Here is a 26,574-nt window from a genome sequence, read left to right as displayed (position 1 = left end):
AGAATTTAGAGTGTTCTCTTGATATCAGTAAGTGCTGCATCAAAGCTATAATTAAACAACTGATTAAATTCATACTCAAGCAGTCAGTCTGCAGGAGGGAATTGGAAGTACCAATCTATTCACGACTTGCGAGCTGGTGCGTGGGATTTGTCAACCCTTATGCAAGCATCAAATTTTGCACTGAAGACCGAGGCCAGACAAGGATAATTCTTTCCAGAATATGATACTAAGATTTTCTGTATAGGTAGTTCCAGCTCTCCTTCCCTCCCCAGCCCATGATATTTCTGCTATCATACTACGTGCATGTTGCCACTGAAAGGGCTCTGCTCCCCCTTCATTTCAATTCGATATCGAGCAACCAGATTTCAAATAGACCTGCTGGCTACAAATCTTTTTATTTCAGCTGGTTTTAATATATACCGTGCACCAGATTCTTCACCTCAGCAGCAAACACATTTATTATTTTGTAGAATTTCTCACAGTACGATCAATATTGTTGCACTCAGTGTACCACGGGTTAGCATTCAACGCCAAATTAGAGCTTTTCTATTTGGCATTTAAAAGCTATTATGCAAATATCTGATCTTTCTGGAATGACTTACCTATAGTTAACAGATCCATTTTTCTATTATCCACAATATAACTGATGTGTTGCATCTGAGGTGTCCAGTATTGAAAGTGTCGCATCTGTAACGTGCATGTTATTCTTTTACCTGTTTGGCTCAAGTATCACATTTGCAACAAATCAGAAATGAGAAATTTCAAAAAATAAATTTAAAAAGAGAACAAATACCAGTTATTTCCTGCCAGCTTCCTCTGACCTCGATTACCTGGCCTTTTCCCAACAAGACGACTTGGAGTTTTATAAGCAGATGTCAATCTGAAGGCAAATTTCCCAAAGGAAAGGTAAATAGTTGCTAATTGACTTCAGGACATGGCTACTTAGAGCACTACTCCATTGGAAGTTGTTGGACAGTGGCCTTAAAGGAGCAGACCGAATAAAACGCTTTAGTGGCTGAACTTCACAGCTGTGCTGCGGATCTGAGACTAGTAATGATCAACACCATAGGGCATCAGCTAACATTGTTAGAAAATGATCCTTTATGACATTTGTTAGAATGCAGACTATCAGGGCTGGGGCTATGCATCACTGACCATACAATTAACAAGGCTTACAATTTCATTTAAAAGCAATTTACATGCGGGATCCTATAAAATTGGATTGAAATTCTGATGAGCCAGAACCACTAATAGTTCAGATCTGTATGAATTCAACATCCCCACCCTTCCCCAACATCTGGGTCAGCTTGAATAGCAGTTTTAATTTATGCTAATCTAAAAGCAGAACAACAAAACCGTAAGGACAGGGTTTAACCACCTCGAGAAGTTAACAACTTGTACTTACAACAACCTATATTTCTGTCGCGCCTTTAACATAGTAAAATGTTCAAAGCTTCTTTAAAGGAGTATTATAAGACAAAAATTTGACACTGAGCCACATAAGGAGAAATTAGGGCAGATGACTAAAAGTTTGGTCAAAGAAGTAGGTTATAAGGAGCGTCTTAAAGGAGGAAAGAGTGGTAGAGAGTCGGAGAGGTTTAGGGAGCGAATTCCAGATCTTTTGGCCTGGAATTCCCTCCCTGGTTGAGCGATTATAGTCAGGTATAGTCAGGGGTGCTCAGGAGGGCAGATATTTTGGGGGGTAGGAGGGTTTTGTGCAGCTGAAGGAGATTACAGAGATAAGGAGGGGTGAGACCATGGAGGGATTTGAAAACAAGGATGAGAATTTTTAAATCGAGGCGTGGCTTAACCCGCAGCCAATGTAGGTCAGCGAGCACAGGGGTGATGGGTGAATGAGATGTGGAGTGAGCGGCTGAGTTTTGGATGACCTCTAGTTTATGTAGGGTAGAGCATAGGAGGCCAGCCAGGAGTGCTTTGGAATAGTCAAGTCCAGAGCTAACAAAGGCATGGATGAGGGTTTCAGCAGCAGATCAGCTGAGGGCGGAGACAGGCGATGTTACGGAGGTGGAAATAGGCGGTCTTAGTTATGCCATGGATAGGTGATCGGAAGCTCATTTCAAGGGTCAAATATGATACCAAGGTTGCAAACAGTCTGGTTCAGCCTCAGTCAGATGCTAAGGTGAGGGATGGAGTCAATGGCTAGGGAACAGAGTTGTAGCGGGAACTGAAAACAAGGCGTTCGGCCTTCCCAATATTTAGTTGGAGAACATTTCTGCTCATTACGTATTTAGAGCAATTCTGATTGTTTGATCTTAAATTGTATTTGGTCTCATTAGAACTGATCTTAGCTGAGCTTCACTTCAAATATAATAAATTAGGGGGAGAAATTCACATTGTTTGCTCTGGGGCGCTAACGAGACGCAAACAATTTCTCACCGGGGTTGGGGGGCGCTACTGCCTCCCTCGAAAATGCACGGGAGTTAGCAGCGGTGGCACAAACAGACAATGCCCACCGGCACCGGTATCGCCCCAGGCTGCTGGGCCGGCAATGATGATGTCCGTTTTCACCCTGCAGCAGAAATTGGGTAGCGTCCCGTGAGGCCACCATGGGTGATGTCAGCACCAGCCTCGTGGGTTGCGAACCGGGCCGCACTCTGCTCGCGGACCGAAAAGTAAAGGGGAGTTGCGCGGTGTCATTGTTTTTGCACGGCTGACTTACCGGTCTGGCCTGTCGTTGTCTATTTTGTGGGGACCGTGCCGCGATGGTGCAGCCCGGCACTCCACTTCTGTGCCGGGCTGCGGCCCCAGCAGCCCGCATCACCTATGGCGTAGTGATGGCCCCTCTACCCACTGCAAAGAATGCAGCATGCCCTTCCCTTTAATGGAAGGGGAAGGCCCTGTGCTCGCGCCAATGCCATGTGGAGAGGCCGCATAGCACTGGAAAATTTGCCCGCTTACCGCCCCGGTCCCAACCCCGGGATGAAGTGGTGCACCTGACATTGCGCTCCACTTCCTCTCGGGGGCGGTAAACCCAATTTTGCAGCTGGGGTGGGACTCCTGCACTGAGCGCAGGAAGTCCTGCCTCGGCTTGGTTACTGCCCCCGGATGGGGCAATACCGGATTTCACCCCCTTAGTGTTGGTAATTTTACATTGGATTACATAGGATATACAGCACAGATACAGATCATTTAGCCCAACCAGTCTAAGCCGGTGTTTATGCTCCACTTGAGCCTCCTCCCATCTTTCCTCATCTAACTCTATCAGCATAACCCTCTATTCCCTTCTCCCTCATATGCTTATCTAGACTCCCCTTAAATGCATCTATACTATTTGCTTCAACCACTCCCTATGGTAGCCAGTTCCACATTCTCACCCTTCTCTTGGTAAAGAAGTTTCTTCTGAATTCCCTATTTGATTTCTAGTTCCTTACTTGATTTCTTAATAGTTATAGGAAATTCTTCACTATATTCGCTCACCTACTCTACTCCTTCTATGGAGAATGGAAGAACAAGAACCTCACACCCCACTCATATAACTCTGCTAACTTTGTGAATGCTATTCAATTCTACCCTCCAAGGGTGCACATGGGTACACCAGAATGATTTCCTTCTGATGGGTATTGCTTCCTCCTCCAGATTAGGAAATCCTCCTTGGGAAAGTTTAAGTGTGAACACTAGGGTTGATTTCCTGACTGGGGTTAGGGATGGCCAGCGCTCCCAGCATTCCTGGGTGTTTCCATGCTGGTTGAATGGCAGCCCCATCCAGACGGATTCTGTAGGAAAGGGTCACAAATATAATTTTAATATTTCACTTGTGCAGGGGGCTTTGGGAAGGGTGGGCAAGGAATCAGGACCGTAGCAGCTTTTTAAAGGAAAATAGGTGATCTGTTGCATTCTTCCTCTGTGATGCTCCAGCAAGCTTACAGTGAATTGCTGATAAAGATGCATTGTAAGGCAATATTGTAAAATGTAAAAAAAATGCCAGCACACTTAGCTGTGCAACTGCCCGAAACCAGTAATTTCTTCCTCATCTGACCTCCCAGGAGCAGGTCAACATCAATTTTTCTGCCAGCTCCAACCAGGCTGCTCGCTCTATCCTTCTGAACGGGAAGGCCCACCATTCTAAAATGGATTACTGTTCTCTTCAGGATCTCCAGCAGGATGTCTAAATCTGCATCCTAGAGTGGTGCCATTTGTCATCCTCGGCTTTTTGCAGCTATTTCTACTTCCGAATAGCAGTACAGCTTAAGGCAACTGCTGGCCTTTTAAGATCTTCTGATGCCAGGAAATGAGCCCCTTTGCTCCATGCACAGGGAGCACTGTGATGTTCTGCTAAGGAGCTAACTTCTCATTATAGCAGTGCAAAGCACACAAGTGCAAACAGTAGTGGTTCTGCTGCCACAGCAACATGACCATAATATCGGCTCTTAATTTCACAAAGAGTAACTCAATTAAGACGTTCCAAGTCACAAAAATAGTATTTACTTGCATCAAAGATGTAGGCCCAGAAATTTGCAGGGAACAATGTCTGGCTGAACGGGTAGTCGTGAGGCGCGCATGATATTGGGTCTCGGGCTTTATTTAAATGTGATCGGAAGGGAGGCAACCAGGACGGGGATCGATTGGGCGATTAGGAAGGGGTGTAAGGTGCTGTGAGGGGGTGGGGGGGGGGGGGGTGAGACAGCGATCAAGAACGAGCGACGGCTGGCAGAGGCCCACGGTTTTAATATGGGGCCAGGAGGAATACTCCAGCTCCATATCTAAGTAAGTATTTTTATTTAACAAACATGCCTTTTTGGTGGCAGCATGCAGTGGTCCCTTTAAGGACTGCCCATTAGGCTGCATTTAACCCAGTTTCCCTGAACGCTTGCTTCAGGCATGGTTCCTGGACGCCTATATTTTTGCCTACGCCAACATGGCAGGCGACGCACCTCTGGCTCGTAATGAGCGCACACTTCCTGTCCGCCATATCGGTGGCCTAGGTGCCCATTTAGTGCCCGAAAGCGGGGTGTGCCATTACATTTCTAGGCCGTGGTCTCAGAGACTGGTATGTACATTGCGTGACTAGTTATTACAATGTGTACTTAGCCAAGATACAGTCTGATTTTCAAAACAAAAGGTTCAAGTAAGTCATTGCAATGCAAGTGGTGAAGTTTCTAATTATTTGGGGGTGGAAAGAGGAGGGTCAAAGTTTGTTTATACACAGGTCTACATGATACATAATTGTTTACTGTCTATTGTGAAGTTGCTTTTTTGAATACCATTTTACAGGCAGTGATGAAAAAGGTAGGTGTGGTAACCCTTGGCAACCACTGTGTCTTAATAACCTGGTGAACTGTTTATTGGTTCTTCAGTGAGAACCATTTACAAGTATGCTGAAAAGGATTATTTATATTCCAATTAAAATATTTAATAGTGTTTCTACTGGTAATGAATCTTGGAAATAATGCAGCTACATTTTCTCAGAATGTAGCAAATAGTTATCCAATGGTCTCCCAACATATTATTTTACTTTCTCTGACAGCTTTCTCCACTCCTCTTTTGACTTGATCTTAAACCATTGTATTCTAGCAAAGAGACAATCAGCGGAACCTCACTCCAGTGGCCATTATTCATGTATTTGCTTCGACAGGTTATTAGACTGAGGTGCTGAGCTAAATCCTGTTCTCACCTGACATCCACTCATATGCAAGACAGTAATCAGGAGTTTTAATGCTGGTTGATTTTTCACCGCCCACCCAAGGGTGCTGAGGCTAACTACGGATAGCTGACTAGCTGATGGAACCAGGATTTTCCTTCTACATGACTTAGCTAATTACTGGATACATTATTTAGTCATTAAGTGAACCCATACTTCAGTATTTTTATGAGCAGTTTTAAATGTAGAACCTTTACCCAATTTAATGATATGTTGTCTTTTATTTGATTACTTATTCAACCAATCATAATGTCTGTCGAAGACCATGACAACATAATTTATAGCTATAGTTCCACTATGGTTCAGTTACCAAGCCTAGGCAGAAAAAGTAGGGGGTCATTTTTCAGGTACATACTCTAATGAGACAAGGTAACCAAGACTCGAGAGCTAAATCGAGAAAAGTACAAAGTACATACACTTCAGAAGAAATGTTTTAAGCTGTCATTTTTATTTCCATCACAAATATGCAAATTGTCTGTGATAGAGTCTATATTTCCAAATGTTAACATCCAAAATGCATCGGGAAGAGCTTTCATTAGGGAAATTTATTTAAATATATTACGGTTTAATATGCCTTTGCTCTAATAAGTAACCATAAAATCATGTCAATGATACTCCCTCCCCCAGTTCCAAGCTGTAGAAATGTCTCTAACTTAAATAGTTGTAGAGGTGCAATGGCTGCAATCTTCACTACTTTATTTTTCGACCAACCTGGTAGTAACACACAGATTCAGATCCCAAATATTATCTGAAAATGCTAGAAACACTCAACAGGTCAGCCAGCATCTGTGGGGAGACGGTTAACTCTGTTTTTCTCTCTACACATGCTGCCTGACCTGCTGAGTGTTTCCAGCATTTTCTGTTTTTATTTCAGATTTCCAGCATCGGAAGTACTTGGCTGTTGCACAAATATTATCACTGTTGAACAGATATCCAGCACTACTACTGTTTAACGACAAATTTCTTTGTTTGAGAATTTTAAAAAAACATTGCAAACATAAAACCTTAAATTCAGTGTTAAAGTGACTGATAGATATGGTACCTTTGCAGCTCCCTTAAAGTAGCTGAGATCTTCAGGCTGTGGCCCAACACATACAGAGTGGCCAAGATATCAGCCCATTGAACCAACTCTCCCAACGGGCCACCCTTCGACACAACAGGGCTGAAAACATCTCCTGCTTCCTCCGTCAAGAAACCGAGGTGAACCAGAATCTGTGAAGGATAGAAATTTCACACATAATAAAATTTCAGGGTTTTGAGGTAGGGAGATTTCAATCTTTGAAACAAGAATTGAATTGATCAATGTGGAGCAGCAACCTGGATCTAATCTATGCAGCTTCTACCATGCTTCACTCTACTTGATATCTAAGAGTTGAAGGGTTCATGCTACAGTGGAGCTCTGATCTGAATCACTCAGCTATACTGTCCTGGCTTGTAGTTCACAGTATCTGCATCCACATGGCACAGAAGGTTGACTCCAGAGGTCACTTAAAGTCCAATTTTGCATCACAATTAATGGAGAGATCTGTCTGCTTCTTGATTATTGCACTAATTCTGACTGTGTGAACGTGTAGTTTTCTTTTGTACGGATCAACAGAAATGATTAAGTATCTCAGTGTAATGCAAAATATATCACATCTTTCAGTGTTTGAGCAGTATATCAGCTTTGTCTGGCCTATGTGTATTGATCAGTAAGAATCAATAGACTGTTGCTGAAAGGTCCATTTAATCTAAAAAAAAATGGATGTTAAAGGGCCATTCTTATCTTATCTGCAGGTTAGCAAACAGAATGTAGTACATTGACATGAATAATGATACAACAATGTTGCAGCACAGCCAACCATGTCCAGCATTACAACATTATCGTCTTGGTTTTAATAAAACATTTAATAAGGCATTGTAAACATTTAAAGTGCTAAAGATATACTATTTGGCAATGCAACTCCTGACTCTTTCAAGTACTGAGCGCACCTCCCCCCCCCACCAAATATTTCATTTTGGGATAACACCCGCCCTTTAAAGGAACTGGAATGACACGAAGTGAGCTGAGTCCCAGACCTCAGATGCACCACTGTGAATAAGTGGTAAATACAAACCAAGCACTTCTCCCAGCGAGGAAGGGGAAAAGGAGAGCAGCCTGGAATAGCCTCTTACACCTACAGGTAGTCAATTCACAATATAATATCGGTGGATGCCTGGAAATGTCCACCCCCCTGGCCAAACATGATGCATTGCACAGGGAGCAGTAGGAACAGATTAGGGAGAAAATTCCTTCGAGTAACCTTCATAAAAAAACCAAAAAGAATGTAACTTTACTGCTAAAGGGTGTCATCTGTAAGTTATATTAAAAGCACCACCAGCGGTGGGAGGCCTGGAAGTGCATGAAGATTCAAAGTATTTTCAGTAATTAGTGGTGTTATAAGTCAGTGATCAGATTAATGTTGGAAATCCTATTAGGATGCTACCTACTGTCGTCAGAGAAATATTACATGGTAAGAGCTAACTTAGAATCTCCAGAGCAATGTTTACATTGTGTTTTTCAAGGGATATGTGACTAACTGATTTTAATATATTAATAGGCAATCTCCCGTAGTGTTGCACAGTCAAGACCAATTGTAGTCTTCATTTGAAGTAGGATAAGAGGGTAGCGATATGGGGAGTCAAGACCAAGTGTAGTCTGCAGGTGAAACAGGGTTAGAGGTCGGGGATAATTGCAACAGGGCAGATATAATTCAGTCATCTGACCTTATTTTTATATAATACATTTATCTTATATTTTTATTTATAGTTAAATAGCAAATTTTATTGCAATCTGCAAAACAGAGAAGTAGAATTGGTTGGAGCATAAGAGTTCCTCTGCAGTACAGTTTGAGGAGCTAGAAGACACAACATCGTTATCATCATCGGCAGTCCCTCGAAATCGAGGAAGACTTGCTTCCACTCCAAAAGTGAGTTCTCAGATGAGTGAACAGTCCAATATGGGAATTACAGTCTCTGGGACAGACAGTCGTTGGAGGAAAGGGTGGGTGGGGAGTCTGGTTTGCTGCATGCTCCTTCTACTGCCTGCGCTTGTTTTCTGCTGCTCTCGGCGATGAGACTCGAGGTGCTCAGCGCCCGCCAGGACGCTCTTCCTCCACTTAGGGCAGTCTTTGACCAGGGACTCCCAGGTGTCGGTGGGGATGTTGCACTTTATCAAGGAGACTTTGAGGGTGTCCTTGAAACGTTTCCTCTGCCCACCTAGGGCTCGCCTGCCGTGTAGGAGTTCCGAGTAGAGCGCCTGGGAGTCTTGTGTTGGGCATGCGAACAATGTGGCCCACCCAATGGAGCTGGTCGAGTGTGGTCGGTGCTTCGATGCTGGGGATGTTGGCCTGATGGAGAACACTGACCCAGTGGTAGGATAGTGTAATTACAATATGCCATGTTCCAATCGGCAGTTTCCATTTAAATATGGGCATAAGAATATATATTCCAAAAGTTGACAGGAAATGCATGCAGTCAGTAGATTTTTTATATATTTTCATTCATGCACGAAAGGCAGAAGTTGGGTAGTGTGCTTTAAGTGGTGGCTCACACATACCAGAAGTATCCAAGTCTTATATATTACTATAAAAATAAAATCAATAACTATATACTTCACCGGTACATAATTTTCTATGGGTTGCTGTATATTTAGAGTTAAAACAGAGTTTAATTAGATTGTGGTATTGAAAACGTTGGTTATATTGGTAATATTCTGTTTGATCTTTATAGTAGGTCATTGCTTAAACAGACTGGACCATGATTTTTTTTAAAAACCTTGCAAGTCAAACTGCAGTGGACTTGTCTAATGTAACAGCAGTTATGGAGTCCACAGTAATGTTCTGTATAACGGGCCTGTGAAATGAACTTGTCAATTTTATTTGAAATTTCAAGAATAGTTGAAACATCTTACAATGTGAATCATTTGCTAATCTATCTTATTTACATGTAAATTTATCAACTAGACTAACTTTTCTTGCTATAAAATGGTATTTGAGATTGGAATATTACCTGTTTCCACAACATCCCTAACCTGAGAGTATGTCTTTCACCCAGAAATCCTGGGTCACTTTGTTGCCAGGTAACAATTTTAACTTTCACCCAAAGAAACACAAATAATGCTACCAGATGATTACATGGTTACCCAAACTTTACATGCATCTCTATCATTAGTTCATCCTTCTTTATGGGATTATTACGCGACAGACATGGAAGAAAAAATGCCATCCTTCACCAGCATTTAAAAAGGCTTAAAGAGTACAATATATAAGAGCGAGCCATTGTATTGTCTGAAGTCAGATACATCGTTACTGGTCAGGCATGATGGACCGAATGGCCTCCTTCAATGTTGTATCATTCTGTGATTCTTTGGCCATAGTACTCTTTTCAAAAGGAAATAATTTCTATTCCATAGCTGATTTGATAAATATAAGAACATCTGTTTTGTTGTCTAGTCTTGCAATTTATTTTACATGGTGCCAGATAATCTTCTGAGACCATCGATAGGTTAAAAGAATATTCTAATCTCTGGTATCACAAAGTAAAATTGTTCAATTTTTGTATTAGGCCAAGAAAGTGTAATGACACACTAATAGATGGCATGCTGGTCATTGTTGGACACCGAACTTGGTCAAAGCTAAGGCCCGCCCAAGTGCTGCCCAAAAGGACCGCCGAGAGACCTGGTGATACTCTGGCAGGAGATTCCTCAAAAAGACCTGCACAGACCGCCCGATGGCAAAAAAAATGACTTATGCCCTGAATGTGGGCGGTAGAGGGCAGGAGCTCCCAATCACCGCAGCAAACGCAATCCTCGCCAAAGTGCTGCTGAGGATTGAGTCGGGCCCAGGGAGGGGGGAAACACATAAAAATAAAAATTTACACAAAAAAAAACCACCGGAAAACCTTCAGGGGACCCAATCCACCTGAATCGCTGTAAAAAAAAAAATTAAAAGAAGTTTACTAATTTTTTTTGCAGGTCTCCATACTTACCGTTGGGGTTAGACCTGCCTCCATGCAGCAGTCCTTCCCCCTGCTGCCGCTGATTGCCACCCGGAGCAAACTGGCAGCTCGCCAGGCGGGAGGACACTTGTGTGCCTTGCGCGCTAGCGGACGTCAGCAGGCGGTTCCCAGCAGTCCTCCCCTCCCGCTGGCGGGAGGCTTAGAAGAAACTGGCACCAAGGGGAGACCGCCCTAAAAACTCGCTGGCAGATGGTGGCAGCAGATGGCAGCGGGCGGTGCGTGCACCTAGTTCGGGGCCTAAGTTTCTGTTTTTTTCTCTTTTCAAGACACTTTTTCTGGAGCACGGTTTTATGATTGCTGACAGACCTCTGGCATCTTGCTCAAGTGTGTATTCTTCATCTATGAGTCTTGATAGCAAGCACTGACATCCTATCTGATGGTGGGAGTGCATCAGAAGAGAGTCTGGTTCTGTCTGTATCCAACAGCACACATATAATTTTCCGCAGATGTCAATTTTTTCCATTGCTTTTTGGTTATCTTGAGTAGCAGCAACCTTAGCCGATTATTCCTAGCCCTTCCCTAGCCCAAAGCACTGAGATTAATCAATGTACCCAACTGCCGAAGCAGCTACCCAACAGACCAAAGATCAAACCAGCGAGCTCTGGTGGGTATGGCTTAGGGGCACCCCACGTGGTGCAATTAGTCACTAAACCATCGGTGCAACTGGTCATGCAGATCTACAGAATATCTTAAAAACTATTCAAAAAAAATAATTACAATAATGAAAGCTCACATGTGGCTGCTATATTTGATACCTTTAAATTATCCATGTGAGCTTGTGTTCAACAACACAATTTTTGTAAAGCAGTGCAGCTCCTGCATACAACTAAACATCTGCAGTAAAAAGGAATAAAACTAAAGAGGAGCAAATAGTAAATTAACATTTACCAAAATGAAAGTATGATTAGGGACAGTAAATCAGTAGAGGTAATGAAAATAAATCTTATACCAATATAATTAGCAGAACAGATGCCCATCAAGATGAACAGAGTGATGAATTTTACCGAGTTGTATAAACCACTTCATATGCAATTTATTTCGCATAATCTTCCAACTCTCGCATTATTTTGCCTGTATTTATCAAGCAGCTGTAAAAGGTGTATTCTGACAGCTGGCACTAGTGAGCAATGGAAATTGCCTCCAAACTTGCCTTGAGCAAGGTTGGAGATTATATCATTTTCTTCCCGCACAGGATAATGGACATGTGGAACAAGCTCCCTGTTGATTTGGGATCAATTGGCACTTTAAAAAAAGAGCTCGATCAATACCTGCTGAGAAGTAGGATTGCAGGCTGTCGAAATATTTAACAACGCTGCTTAATTTTCTTTTTCAGGGAAGGTTGGGATATAAATTAGAGGATTAGCAGGTGATGTGGGAAGGAACATGGACTTTAGATGCAGACATTTGGATGGAATTTTCTTACATCATTAAATCTCCCTGCACATACTATAAAGTTAAATAATTCAGTGCAGAGGAATGAAACATAAGTAACTTACCAAAAACATTACTTTATTATATTATAGATAAATAGTTGTGCACTGGATCAGGATTACACCTGAATCAATACCATGCCTATTCAGATCCCATTCTCTATTCACCTTCTTCCGTTGCCTCTTTCTCATCTCAAGTTTCTGATTGAGGTTGTGAGCTGCCAAAATCCATTGTGTTGACAATCTCCGGATTCGCTTTTTCATGAATATTAGTGATTCCTTCCCACTGCCCATGAGTTCGAGAAGCTGTGTGAAGTCCGTTCGATAGAATGCTTGCTGCTGTGAAAGAAATATTGTCAAAGTGAAATCTCCAAAGGTAACAGTGCCGAGTTTCCCATTACTCCAATTAGGATTAGCTGAAGTTAGCTTTTCACCAGCATAAACCTATTCATACAGACAGCACCCAAATCCGTTCCAAAGACCATGTCAGTGAAAGGCACACTATCACAAACTACATCACAAGAATTTCTTATTTTCTTTGTGGATTTTTCACCTTTACCCAACAAAAACAAGACAAGAATTCCTATTGTGTCCAAAGACATATTGGAAATGCTAGCACGTAAGAGGATTAGGACATTGGTTCAGTCACAGTTGGAGTATTACATTGCAGGAAGGAAATGAAAGCTATAGAAAGGGTACAGCAAAGATTCACGAGAGTGAAATAGGGAATAAGATGCTATAGTAATGAGGAATGGCTTGAAAACATTGAGCTTTTTGAATTGAAACAGAGAAGGTTTAGGAGGGGATCGAATAGAGGTTTGTAAAATCATGAATGTTTTTGGGAAGGTAAAAGTGAAAGATTTTAGGTAATCAGTAAAAAGGGCATAAACTCAATATCACAAGAAGAATAAAAGGGAAATTTAGAAGTCGTGTTTTCACACAGGATTAATAAAACATGGAATTCTTTACCATAAGTGACTATTAAGGCAGAGACTGCAACATAATTTAAAGAAAAGTGGATAATTATTTGTAAAGTATGAGGATGAATATAAAAAAAGATACAGATCATTCCAGTTGAAGATTTAGCATCAGCACAGGTGCGATGGGTCAAATTGTTACCTTCTGTGCTGTTCATTCTATGATTTACAGCAAAACAAAAGAATAATGGGAAATAAAAACTACATTTGTTCAGATGCTCTACAGCACTGTCCTTAACTGCTTACAGAAAGATATCTGTACACTTATTAGGTATTCAACTGCCATTGATTATTTTATTGCATGTCATAGAATTTTTAATAAGAGGCAATCAAGAAAAAACATATCTGTGCAGTCCTCCCCAAGTTGCAACATGAAATTCTGTTCCATTAGGGTCTTGAATTACTATCTACAACCCAGCATTCCAGTTGATGATGTTACATAGTACAACTTCACAAAATAACATTAGGAGCATTGCAAACATTCTGATCCCAGAATTCTTCCAATGAGAAGGCATAATATAAAGGGGGCACTCTGAGTAAAGAATACCATAGTTTACCTTTGGATGTGAACATTCCATTCACATCCAAAGGTAAACTATGGTATTCTTTACTCAGAGTGGTAAGAAATTGGAACTCACTATGAAGCAGTTGAGGCAAATTGCATGTATTTAATGAGAAACTAGATAAGCCCATGAACGAGAAAAGATTAGAAGGATATGTTGATAGGGTGAGATGAAGTAGGGTGGGAGGAGGCTCGTATGGAGTATAAGCATCGGCATAGACCAGTTGGGCCGAATGGCCTGTTTCTGTGCTGTAAATACTATGTATATATGTATGCAAATCCACTCCAGCCTGAAGCAGGTTAGTGCAGGACAGAAATAATGCTACCCCACTTTGAGATGCAGGGGGTTGAAGACAGTTAAGCCTAATTGGATAGATTTACAATTCCAGATCTGAACTTACGGTCGAGCTTTTTGAAGGTGGTACATGAATCAGGAATATTACAAATGAAGAATACAATGAAGTGTATTTATTTTCAGAACACTGAAGTCTATACAAATGCTGCAATTCCAAGTTAAATGGATCCCCAAATATTTAAAGCCTGATCTGACCCACTTAAAAGAAAAAAAATCCATGATACAAAGAGAGCAAGCACCTCAGTATATTTTACCTAGAATCCTAGTTCATTAAAACATTTAATGCCAAAAGATCAGAAATAACTACAAAAAGGGGATTCTGTATTCCTGTCATGTTTCTCTCACTGGAATAAATGAGTCAGAGATCATGGAGCTGGTAACCATTGAGCAGAAAACAAGCTCAAAATTATAAGCTTTCTAGGACTTTGCTCAATCACTTTCCTTGCTTATTCAACTTGGTCAAAGCCCCTTCTGTATGTAAGGAAGGAATCACAGTGGGGTTGTGAAAGTTCTATGTGCTATGAATAATAAATACCTTTAGTGGATATTATACCATAATATATTCTCAGAGATGAATCTCTCAAATAACGCAAATTGGATATCAAATTATTTAAGCTAAGAACTTTGCCGATATTTTTGGCACAATCCAGTAAAAAGACTGAAGTGTAGGATGCACAATTCAGTGAATTCTTATCTATTTTTAAGATAAGCGATACAGAGATTGATTCGTTAACCTGTTGCCAGTGACGATGGGATTATAAAATCAGCCCTAAATCCTGTATCTTAAAGTTCATGAGGCCAGCTCATTTCAATGATTAGACGACAATCCAAGTACACATTGGTCCAGGTGCTGGGAGTAAGCTCACGGTGAATTGCTGCAACTCAGCCTCCTTGAGGGCTGCTGGGAAAATGTAATGAGATGGCCACTTAACGGTAAGCAAAGAAGATTCAACTTCTGGCCATGTTGATTAACACAGCAGCCACCTTTTTGATACGTGTAGGTAGCACATTAGTTGTTATTGTAGAGCTAGCCGGGAACAGGTAATAAGTTTAACAGTTGAGGGCAGCGGTGACTTATAACACTGCTGTGCCACTCCGATATTACAACTTCTGCAGGGTGTCCTTGCTGCCAATGGTAAAGCTCTGCAATTGCCTCCCTGCTGATCCAAAGCAAGTCCTTAATCATTGGTAGGTAGGCTTATCAACGTCTGCAAATATGGTTTGATAGCTAATCTCTCTGACATGCTTCCTTTCAACTTATACCAGTTCAACCATTAAATAATAACACAATGCACTTTAAAAACAAACTTATCTTGAGTATAACATTTCAGAAATATGGAAAAATATATAATAAAAACACTTCTTAAAATGGTGCTTTAAACATTGCAAAAATACAAGCATGTCTGTATCACTAAGATGTCCTTTACCCATGAACTTATATTGCTCCCTTGCCAAACAACTGTACCATGGATAAAGAGCAAACCCAGGGCAATTGTGCAGAATTGTCCTAGGTGTTCATTTAAATGATTTTCTGTGAAATCTTCTGCCTTCGTGAGCCAAAAGTGCAAAATGGTCAAAAGCACCCTAGCTCACAACTCATCGCTCGGCTACACATGGCTTCAGCTTGAACCTCCCTCATTTATCAAGCAAATAGGCATCAAAGCTTGAGTGTCAGTTCTCACAGAGAGATTATTTCAGGACAAGAAGAGCATTGTAAAGTGGCTGAAAGTCCATACAATATTTCCATATTCAAACAGAGAGAGAAAACTGAACTCTTAGAAACATAGAAACATAGAAAATAGGTGCAGGAGTAGGCCATTTGGCCCTTCGAGCCTGCAACGCCATTCAACAAGATCATGGCTGATCATTCCCTCAGTACCCCTTTCCTGCTTTTTCTCCATACCCCTTGATCCCCTTAGCCGTAAGGCCATATCTAACTCCCTCTTAAATATATCCAATGAACTGGCATCAACAACTCTCTGCGGCAGGGAATTCCACAGGCTAACAACTCTCTGAGTGTTAGATCTCTTAATTTCCAATGAAATACGAACTCCGATTGTAGTTTTAATGTCACTTTATTTTGGCAGACAGCAGTAACAAGCTCTTGGCTTTAAGCCAGGTCTTTGTCCTTCTGAGACCACATGGTCAAAATGGCTGTACTTATACCTGGATCAATTTACAGAAAAGAACTCGCCTTCTTTGACCTTATTGGCTCAATTAATAGTCTTTTAACCTTTTAATTGGCTCGTTACCCAAAGGTCCTAAAATGTCAAGTTGATTGATGACTTAATGCAACATGCTCCCACTCACGTAGCATCTCTGACTTGTTGTCTGTAAATTTTCACAGCCTGTCTAAATGCAGCCTGTTTGAATTCTCTATTACTGAGTGAAGAAGTTTAGAACATAAGAACATAAGAATTAGGAACAGGAGTAGGCCATCTAGCCCCTCGAGCCTGCTCCGCCACTCAACAAGATCATGGCTGATCTGGCCGTGAACTCAGCTCCACTTACCCGCCCGCTCCCCATAACCAAGCCCTTATTGGTTATAAATCTATCTATCTGTGATTTGAATACATTCAATGAGCTAGCCTCAACTGCTTCCCTGGGCAGAGAATTCCACAGATTCACAACCCTAAGGAGAAGAAATTCCTTCTCAACTCGGTTTTAAATTGGCTCCCCCATATTTTGAGGCTGTGCCCCCTACTTCTAGTCTCCCCGACCAGTGGAAACAACCTCTCTGCCTCGATCTTGTCTATCCCTTTCATTATTTTAAATGTTTCTATAAGATCACCCCTCATCCTTCTGAACTCCAACGAGTAAAGACCCAGTTTACTCAATCTATCATCATAAGGTAACCCCCTCATTTCCGGAATCAGCCTAGTGAATCGTATCTGTACCCCCTCCAAAGCTAGTATATCCTTCCTTAAGTAAGGTGACCAAAACTGCACACAGTACTCCAGGTGTGGCCTCACCAATACCCTGTACAGTTGCAGCAGGACCTCTCTGCTTTTGTACTCCAACCTTCTCACAATGAAGGCCAACATTCCATTCGCCTTCCTGATTACCTGCTGTACCTGCAAACTAACTTTTTGGGATTCATGCACAAGGACCCCCAGGTCCCTCTGCACCGCAGCATGTTGTAATTTCTCCCCATTCAAATAATATTCCCTTTTACTGTTTTTTTTTCCAAGGTGGATGACCTCACATTTTCCGACATTGTATTCCATCTGCCAAACCTTAGCCAATTCGCATAACCTATCTAAATCTCTTTGCAGCCTCTCTGTGTCCTCTACACAACCCACTTTCCCACTAATCTTTGTGTCATCTGCAAATTTTGTTACACTACACTCTGTCCCCTCTTCCAGGTCATCTATGTATATTATAAACAGTTGTGGTCCCTGCACCGATCCCTGTGGCACACCACTAACCACCGATTTCCAAACCGAAAAGGACCCATTTATCCCGACACTCTGCTTTCTGTTAGCCAGCCAATTCTCTATCCATGCTAATACATTTTCTCTGACTCCGCGTACCTTTATCTTCTGCAGTAACCTTTTGTGTGGCACCTTATCGAATGCCTTTTGGAAATCTAAATACACCACATCCATCGGTACACCTCTATCCACCATGCTCGTTTTATCCTCAAAGAATTCCAGTAAATTAGTTCAACATGATTTCCCTTCAGGAATCCATGTTGCGTCTGCTTGATTGCACTATTCCCATCTAGATGTCCCGCTATTTCTTCCTTAATGATAGCTTCAAGCAATTTCCCCACTACAGATGTTAAACTAACTGGCCTATAGTTACCTGCCTTTTGTCTGCCCCCTTTTTTAAACAGAGGCGTTACATTAGCTGCTTTCCAATCCGCTGGTACCTTCCCAGAGTCCAGAGAATTTTGGTAGATTATAACGAATGCTATAACTTCCGCCATCTCTTTTAATACCCTGGGATGCATTTCATCAATCTGGTGCTAATAATTTGCATATGTGTACTCGTACGGTACAAACTCCACCCTACAAGTAATCCAACATTTTGTTCAGATATGTCTCTTGCAATCATGTGGAAGGAAAATTTAAATCGGCATTGAGGGAAAAGCAGTTTTATCAGATCCTACCAGGTTCAAGTTTGATGGGTTTGGTTAAGTAGATCAAACCAAACTGAGCCACTACTTGTGGGCTTTGTGCTTATCCGTAGTCTAGCTTAGGATTTTTAAAATGAGAGATGAAGCCACCCTGAATCCAATCCTAGTCACTCAGGCCTTGACACAGGATTGATCTAGTATTGATATCAGCCAATACCATTTGAAGTTACGCAAAGAAATGGGCATGTTGTTTTTACAATTGTAACTTGGCACAATTGCCGAGTCTTTGTTACAATTTCTGGCCTTTTCCTACAAAGGACTGCATTGATAGTTCATGCAGACTCTTATTTCAAATTGATGCATTCAGCATCTTCCAATATAGAAAAATCAGATTTGTAAGGCAATAATAAAAATTGCCAACACAGCATATTCAATATACTGGAATAACACTTCACACTTGTCACACTTTAGGGAATTATATGAAAGAATAGCTACACTGCACACATAACATCAGAAATAAAACTGCCATTTACTGTCACAATGCAGAAATTTAACATCAATAACTAATAGCACCATCATCAATGACTATGGGATTATTTTAAATGGGAACTAATTGAATGACAGATTTTGGGCATTTCAATGTAAAAATTAATAGTACCCGGTAAATATAAAATATGTTCAATGACAGTGTAACCAATTTTGCAGGCCTAATTGTATTTAATTATTGCTTGTTGCCAGGCAGCAGATTTTAAATGTCAAAAGCAATTCTTTCTTTCAGCAATTTCAAAAAGAATGCAGAAATCATTATTTGTGAAATTCAGACGAGTCAATTCAGCTGGCTTGGTTCACAAAAACTACTGAATAATTTATTTGGAAAGATTTATAGAGCATTTTTCTTTGCAGGAAAAATCACATTACATTCTTCCACACTTATATTAAAAGAGCTGATTAGATTATTAAAATAATCCTGGAGGCCACAGGATTAATGTAAATAGATTTGGGCAAATAGAATTCAATTAAAATGTTATACACAATGAAAATGTATATATAGAGTATAAAAGTTCAAGAGAAAGGCAAACAATCCATAAATCAATATTAAATACAACAATGAACTATTTACTCCAGCTAGATTTAACATTTTCTTCAATTTTAATCCTCATTTTTCTTTAAGAGTGCATTTACTCAAATTGATGGCTATTAAAATCCCATCTCCTGGAAATCCAGAATCTGCACAAAAAAATGTCATACTTTCATAACTGCTTGACTTTTCTTGTGCTATAATTAAATTCATTATTTCATTTATTTTGTGTGTGTGTGTATGATGGTTAGGGACATGTCCTTTGTGTTCCGGCTAGTGCAGTGGAAACAGTCCTAAAGACCCATAGCCAGAAATCACCCATCCATAGTAACCACCTAACATCAGTCCACACAATAAAATAATAGTTCATACTTGAACTTTGTTGAAACCATTTGTCCAAATAGAGCATCTGCTGTGTTGATCTCAAAGGTGGTCATTATAATGATACTTAGGTTTCCATATGGCCCTGACTATTTCAGGGGGAATTTTAACTGGAAGCGAGATTTGGATGGGATAGAGCGAGTGACAAACACGGCCAACCTCCACAGTATGAGGAATGGGTGATTTTAACTCTGGCCACATCTGCATGCTGTTGGTCAGCTGTCTGCCTTAAATGGGCATGAAAGGGCAGTTAGCCAGCGGTCGGGAGTGGACGTTGAGGTGGCAGGAAGCCGGCACCAAAGAAAGGCTCACTGGCAAGAATGTAATGAAGGGGGAAGCTCAGGGAAGAGAAGGCCTAAACTTTCCTTTTACCCCACAAGGAAAGTAAAATAACTTACCATCAATGGCCTCTTCCAGACCTACATCTTCTTCCCATCATCTTCACCTTTTGGAAAAGACACAACGTCTTTTTCATTGAGGCCAGAGCAAAATTTGCAGTTGGGATCCGATGATGTCATTGGACTCTGAACCACATATTTAAAGAAGGACAACCTCATTGACTCCTACTCAGAAGAGCAGGTTGAATTGGCAGGATCCAGACGGAACCTCGGCAGGTAAGTCACCTCGCCATTGGCTGCACAACTTGATTTTCAAGCAGATGTCAAAATGGGTGGCAGTACTCTCACCTGAAATAGGCGGAAACCTTACTTCAATATTTAAATAAAAAATTTAAATCAGGTCGTACACCCTTTAAAAGGGCTCCATTGTGATTTTAATAGACAATGAGCTGAACTGCTGCAGACCACTCAAAATATTATCCAAAAATTATTTTTATTTTATTTTGGTCGTGCCAGGTGGATTGCTCCTCTGGACCTAAATTAATATTCCAGTCCCTGCGCGTGCTCAGATCATGGAATGGGACTTGAATCTACAACGTTCTGACTCAGATGCGAGAGTACTACTAAGGCTAACCTTAGTCTCCTCCGTTATACCTAGGTAGGGGTGGTGCAATTTATAAATATCTTGGGTATTGGTTTGCTCCGTCATGAAATGACCCTCATCTAAGTCATGCAAAACAGTGGGACCATTGAAAGAGACCCCCATCCTCACAACTTTGTTGGGTGGAACTCGTACGTCAGTAGCAATTGAAAAGAGAGCAGGAAAATGTTGCCTTGAATAGTGAATGCTTTTGCAAAAATGCACAGGCAAGAAAAAAACCTATATAGATGTTCACTACAAAAAAAAAAATCTTGCCATTGACTCCAATTACCACAAACTTACTTTTAGGATTATAGTAAAGCAAATCAGACCTGCGGAGCAGTAATGCACTCATTTTATACGGGTGAGGAGCATGCTGGAGGTTGAGCATGGCCGAAACCTGTGACATTTCGCTTGGGATCCTAGCCAACTAATTTTTCAATTTAAAATGAGGTATTCGCTTGTCTGAAGCACAGCCTCATTTAAGTCTGCAAAATTGCAACACACTGAGAAGAGTATGCACAAGGTCATCCGCAAGGCTCCATGCTACAAGTGAAGCTTGTAAAATCTGTCCTCCATGTAGAAGTCAGGTTACTAAATAAATGATCACAAAATTATTTTTTCTTTTGCAGCACAGACCTGTCCCAACTGACCAAAGTAGTTCCTTGTGTTATGCCAGGAATGCTAGTCAACAGACTCAATGTGAGACACATTCATCTTTAGCATTGCCTGAGCATATTGCGACAAAGTTACATTCACAGCTCAAATGATACACAAATCCTTATATTTCCAGACTCTACTTATATTATAGTCACAGGATATTTAATAATCTTACAACACAGTATTTAATAATCTTACAACACAAATTATTTTTGCATGAATCTTATTTACCACTAAATGTCAGATATCCTCAGCTTGTTTACTGGACGACATACAAGCGTTATTTGAATAAATCCCTCTCCCAGCTGGAGTTTCATCCACCAGGAATGGATACAAGGGATTTGGTTACAAGCTCACTCCAACTTTCCACCCAGTAAAATTAATGGATGAAAAATCATAGAATAGCATTCTCCCACAACTATAATAGGTCAGCTAGGAGCGCTTTACTTTAGGAAGTTTATCAAGACTTTGGAGAGGGTGAAGAAGAGATTCACTAAGTTGATACTAGGGATGAGGAGAGACTGAAGGAACTGTACCTGTTTTCATTAGAACGAACAATGTTAAGAGAAATACAAAACCAAAATACTGCGGATGTTGGAAATCTAAAATAAAAACAGAACATGCTGGAAATACTCAGCAGGGCAGGCAGCATGGAAAGTGAAACATATTGTTTCAAGTCGATGATCTTTCATCAGAACTGGAAAAAGTTAGAGATGTAACAGGATTTTAAGCAAGTGTAGGGGCAGCGAAAGGGGCGAGAGAGTTGAAGAGAAAATCTGATAAAGTTCTTCCAAATTATGAGGGTTTTTTTAAGCTAATTAGGAAAAAACTATTTCCACTGATCAATGAGTCAGTAACTAAAGGTCATAAATTTAAGATCATCACCAAAAGAACAAAGGGAGAGGTTAGGAGATTTTAGTTTATGCAGAAGGTTATTAAGATATGAAATGCCCTACCATAAACAGTGATGGAAGCAGCTTTTAAAAGGAAAGTGGATAAATATTTGATAACAAAAGTTTTAAAGGGTATGGGAAAATGACAGGGTAATGGGACTAAGGGATAGCTGTTTCAGAGAACTGGCACAGAAATTATGTGCTATAAAATTCTATGAATTCCCAATATGCGCTCCCAGTAAGAATGCACCATCAGGAACAGGATTTCATAAACGAACTCCTGTACTATGAAAATAAGGATTCGTAACGGTAACACAAAAGAAACACATTGATAATTAGAACCAGTGTTACACTGTTATTTACAGTAAATTTCATCGCACTGGTAGACTTATTGATTTAGCTATAGATTTTCTTTTTGGCTTTTAAACTACATGATCCTATACTAACGTTGTCATTAGTACTATACACTACTGATTAAAATTTAATTCAGACTCATTTGTTGATTCTTAAGGATCATATTTTGAGTAATTAAATTGTCACCCTGGTTCTTGAAGACTATAAAAGAAAGAGGACATATAATAGCAAAATATAATGCTCTTTTCATTTTAGGGCTTCAAGCACTTTAACCTTAATGGATGGATCGTAAGATATTCTTGCACCAAATGTAAAAGTTCACATCTCAAATCATTTTCATCATGTTCCGATTTGTACATTTTTCTTTAATTGGGTAATTGACAGAGAGATTAATTTAGATTTGACTCTGAATCAAATGCAAAATGGAATCGTAAGCAGTAAGTTAGGATCCAACATTTTCTTCATCTACCACAGTGAAAATTAGTCAACCACATCCTGCACACATTGTGGCTTAGATCACAATTTATCAAAGTTTCAAACGGCTTTGATACAAGACATTGATTTTTTTTAAATCTTTCTCAACAAGACATTGTAGTTAAGGTTGGATGGGTTTTTCCCCTAATGTCATTCAAACCGATGACAGAAAAAAGCTGGTGGAATAAAAGTTAAATTTTTCACAAATTTCATATATATAATATATATATAAATAAAATTACAGAAGTTCCCTCTATAAGCTGTTCTATGTTTTTCTTGCACATTTACTCTGTGTTATATTAGCAGATACTTTATTGAATTCTGGCGATGCAGTGATCCGAGAGTGGATGTTAGCACACAATATAAGCCTTGCATTTTAACTGCTACATTTCACTGGTTACATTATCTATTTATTGGTCATAAATCTCAAATGTGATGACAGAGGATTGAACGACCTTGATGGTCTGGAGGTGATGGAGGTTGAACAGTTTCCCGTTTGTTCAATAGATTAACTCCACTCCGGCAGGGAACATACTGATGCTGAGATGGAGCATCGCAGCAAGGAAGATCGCTTTGGTGCAATGACACAGCCTTGCTTCACCCCGGTTCATACATGAATTGGGTCTGTGGTGGATCCGTTGGTCAAGTTCACAGCTTGCATGTTTTCGTGAAGCAGGTGGAGGATGGAGACAAACTTTTGAGGGCAGCCAAATTTTAAGAGGATGCTCCATAATCCCTCACGGTTGACAGTGTCGAAGGCTTTTGTGAGGTCAAAGAAGGCCATGTACAGAGATTGGTGTTGTTCCCTGCATTGCTCTTGAATTTGTCGTGCAGTGAAGATCATGTCCAATTTGCCCCTTGGTAGGCAACGTGACTCTGGGAGGAGCTCTTCAGCCACAGGGAGAAGACGGTTGAGGAGGATTCTTGCATTAAATTTCCCTGTGGTAGACAGCAGGGAAATTCCTCTGTAATTGCCACAATCGGACTTAACCCCTTTCTTGAAGATGGTCACGGCTATGGTGTCTCTGAGATCTCCTGGCATGCTCTCCTCCTTCCAAATAAGAGAGATGAGGTCACGTATTCGTGCCAATGGTGCTTCTCCGCCATGTTTTAGTGCTTCAGCGGGGATTCCATCTGCTCCTGAGGCCTTGCAAGCCATGATCCTGACCAAAGGATTCACCACAGACCCAATCAACATCCGGACCGGCGTCAAGCAGGGCTGCATCATCACGCTAACCTCTTCTCGATCTTCCTCGCTGCAATGCTCCACCTCATGCTCAAAAAGCTCCCCGATGGCGTGGAACTAAACTATAGAACCAGTGGAACCTGTTCAACCTTCGTCACCTCCAGGCCAGATCCAAGATCGTCTCAACCTCTGTCGTTGAGCTACAGTACGCTGCTTGCGTCTGCGCACATTCAGAGACTGAACTCCAAGTCATCATCAACATCTTCACTGAGGTGTACAAAAGCATGGGCCTAACACTAAACATCTGTAAGACAAAGATCCTCCACCAACCTGACCCTGCCGTACAGCACTGCCCCCCAGTCATCAAGATCCACAGCACGGCCCTGGACAATGTGGACCACTTTCCATATCTAGGAGCCTATTATCAGCAAAGGCAGATATCGACAATGAGGTTCAACACTGCCTCGAGTGCACCAGCGCAGCCTTCGGCCACCTGAGGAAGAGAGTGTTTGAAGATCAGGCCCTCAAATCTGGCACCAAGCTTATGGTCTACAGGGCTGTAGTGATACCCGCCCTCCTGTATGGCTCAGAGATATGGACCACTTACAGTAGACTCCACTAATCGCTAGAGAAGTACCACCAACGATGTCTCCGCAAGATCCTGCAAATCCCCATAGCGGACAGATGCACCAACGTCAGCGTTCTCGACCAGGCCAACATTCCCAGCATCGAAGCAATGACCACACTCGACCAGCTCCTTTGGGCGGGCCACATTGTTTGCATGCCCGACACAAGACTCCCAAAGCAAGCGCTCTACTCGGAACTCCTACACGGCAAGCGAGTCCCAGGTGGGCAGAGGAAACGTTTCAAGGACACCCTCAAAGCCTCCTTGACAAAAGTGCACCATCCCCACCGACACCTGGGAGTCCCTGGCCAAAGTCCGCCTTAAATGGAGAAAGAGCATCCGGGAGGGCGCTAAGCACTTCAAGTCTCGTCGCCGAGAGCATGCAGAAAACAAGCGCAGGCAGCGGAAGGAGCATGTGGCAAACCAGACACCCCACCCACCCTTTCCTTCAACGACTGTCTGTCCCACCTGTGACAGAGACTGTAATTCCCGTATTGGACTGTTCAGTCATCTGAGAACTCACCTTTAGAGTGGAAGCAAGTCTTCCTCGATTTCGAGGGACTGCCTATGATGATGTTGTTCTTCAGTTGTCCAATGGCCTTTTCAACCTCATGCTGGGCTGGGGTTGTACTGAGATGGTGGCGCATAGCATGCTGCGGGATGGAGTCGAGTACACTCATGTCAAAGACAGAGTCTCGCTTAAGGAGATCTTCGAAGTGCTCCATCCAGCGGGCATGGACTGCCTCTCTGTCCTTGATGAGTATTTCACCTTTCTTGGCCCGCAGTGGGGTAGCCCCTGAGTGCTTGGGCTTTTGATGGTCTTGACTGCGCTGAAGAATTCATGCACGTTGTGGTTGTCAGCTAGTTTCTGGATCTCCTGCATTTTCTCCACCCACCATCTGTTCTTTAGGTCGTGAGTTTTTTGTTGGACCTCGGCCTTCAGACGCCTGTAGAGCTGCTTTCTTGCTCTCAAGTTGTCTTGCTGTTTCCAATTCAAGAATGCCTTGCGTTTGCGCTTATTAACTCCTGGTCATTCTCGTCGAACCAGTATGGGTGTTCCCTGGTTGAGTGACCGAGCGTCTCCTCACAAGTCTTAATTATGGAGGCCTTGAGGGCAGACCAGGCACTGTGGACACTCTGCGTCTCTGGATCACTGGGAGTCATCAGGTTGGTAGTGAGGCGCTGGCTGAATAACGCTTTCTTAGCATGGTCTTTGAGTGCTCCAGCATTATTTCTGCTGTTGCCATTGTTTTGGGGCTACATTGATGGACATCACCGAGCGAATTAGGCAGTGGTCCATCCAGCAGTCATCAGTCCTGTCATGGCCTGGGTGATGTGCACGTCCTTGCGGTTCCTCGCTTGGACGATGACTTAGTCTAGCAGATGCCAGTGCTTGGATCGAGGGTGTTGCCATGAAGACTTGTACTTGTCTTTCTGATGGAACAAGATGTTGGTTATGACAAGGCCATGTTCCAAGCATTTCATCAGGAGGAGGTTACCGTTGGCGTTGGTTTTCCCTATCCCCTCTCTGCTGTCACAGGGTCACACCATAGAGGTGCTTAATATCAAAGGAACATAGGAATAGAAGCAGGCCATTAAGCTCCTTGAGCCTGTCCTGCTATTCAATTAGATCACGGCTGATCTGTACCTCAACTCCATTTACCCATCTCTACTCCATAGCCACTGATACAGTTACCTCAACAAAATCCCAGTTTTGAAAGTTTCAATTGACCTAGCATCCACAACATTTTAGGGGAGAGAGATACAGATGTCCATTATCTGTTGTGTGAAAAATTGCTTCCTGATTTCACTCCTAAATGGCTTAGCTCTAATTTTAAGATTAT

General features: G+C 41.6%; 1 protein-coding gene across 1 annotated transcript in view; it reads right to left on the bottom strand.

Annotated features, from left to right (window-relative positions):
* LOC139227130 (alpha-1,6-mannosylglycoprotein 6-beta-N-acetylglucosaminyltransferase B-like) overlaps positions 1-26,574 on the bottom strand; it is a 987,210-nt gene that overhangs the window by 345,711 nt on the left and 614,925 nt on the right. Inside the window, exons 7-8 of the mRNA XM_070858195.1 lie at positions 12,295-12,465; positions 6,702-6,871 (exon numbers count right to left, since the gene is read on the bottom strand). Coding sequence (XP_070714296.1) covers positions 6,702-6,871; positions 12,295-12,465 — 341 coding nt within the window. The remainder of the gene's footprint in view (positions 1-6,701; positions 6,872-12,294; positions 12,466-26,574) is intronic.

The sequence above is a fragment of the Pristiophorus japonicus genome, chromosome 16, assembly GCF_044704955.1.
Source record: "Pristiophorus japonicus isolate sPriJap1 chromosome 16, sPriJap1.hap1, whole genome shotgun sequence".
In the NCBI taxonomy this organism is placed as follows: domain Eukaryota; kingdom Metazoa; phylum Chordata; class Chondrichthyes; family Pristiophoridae; genus Pristiophorus; species Pristiophorus japonicus.
Note: the sequence above shows the minus strand (reverse complement) of the source record. Positions and strands in the feature narration are given on the sequence as shown.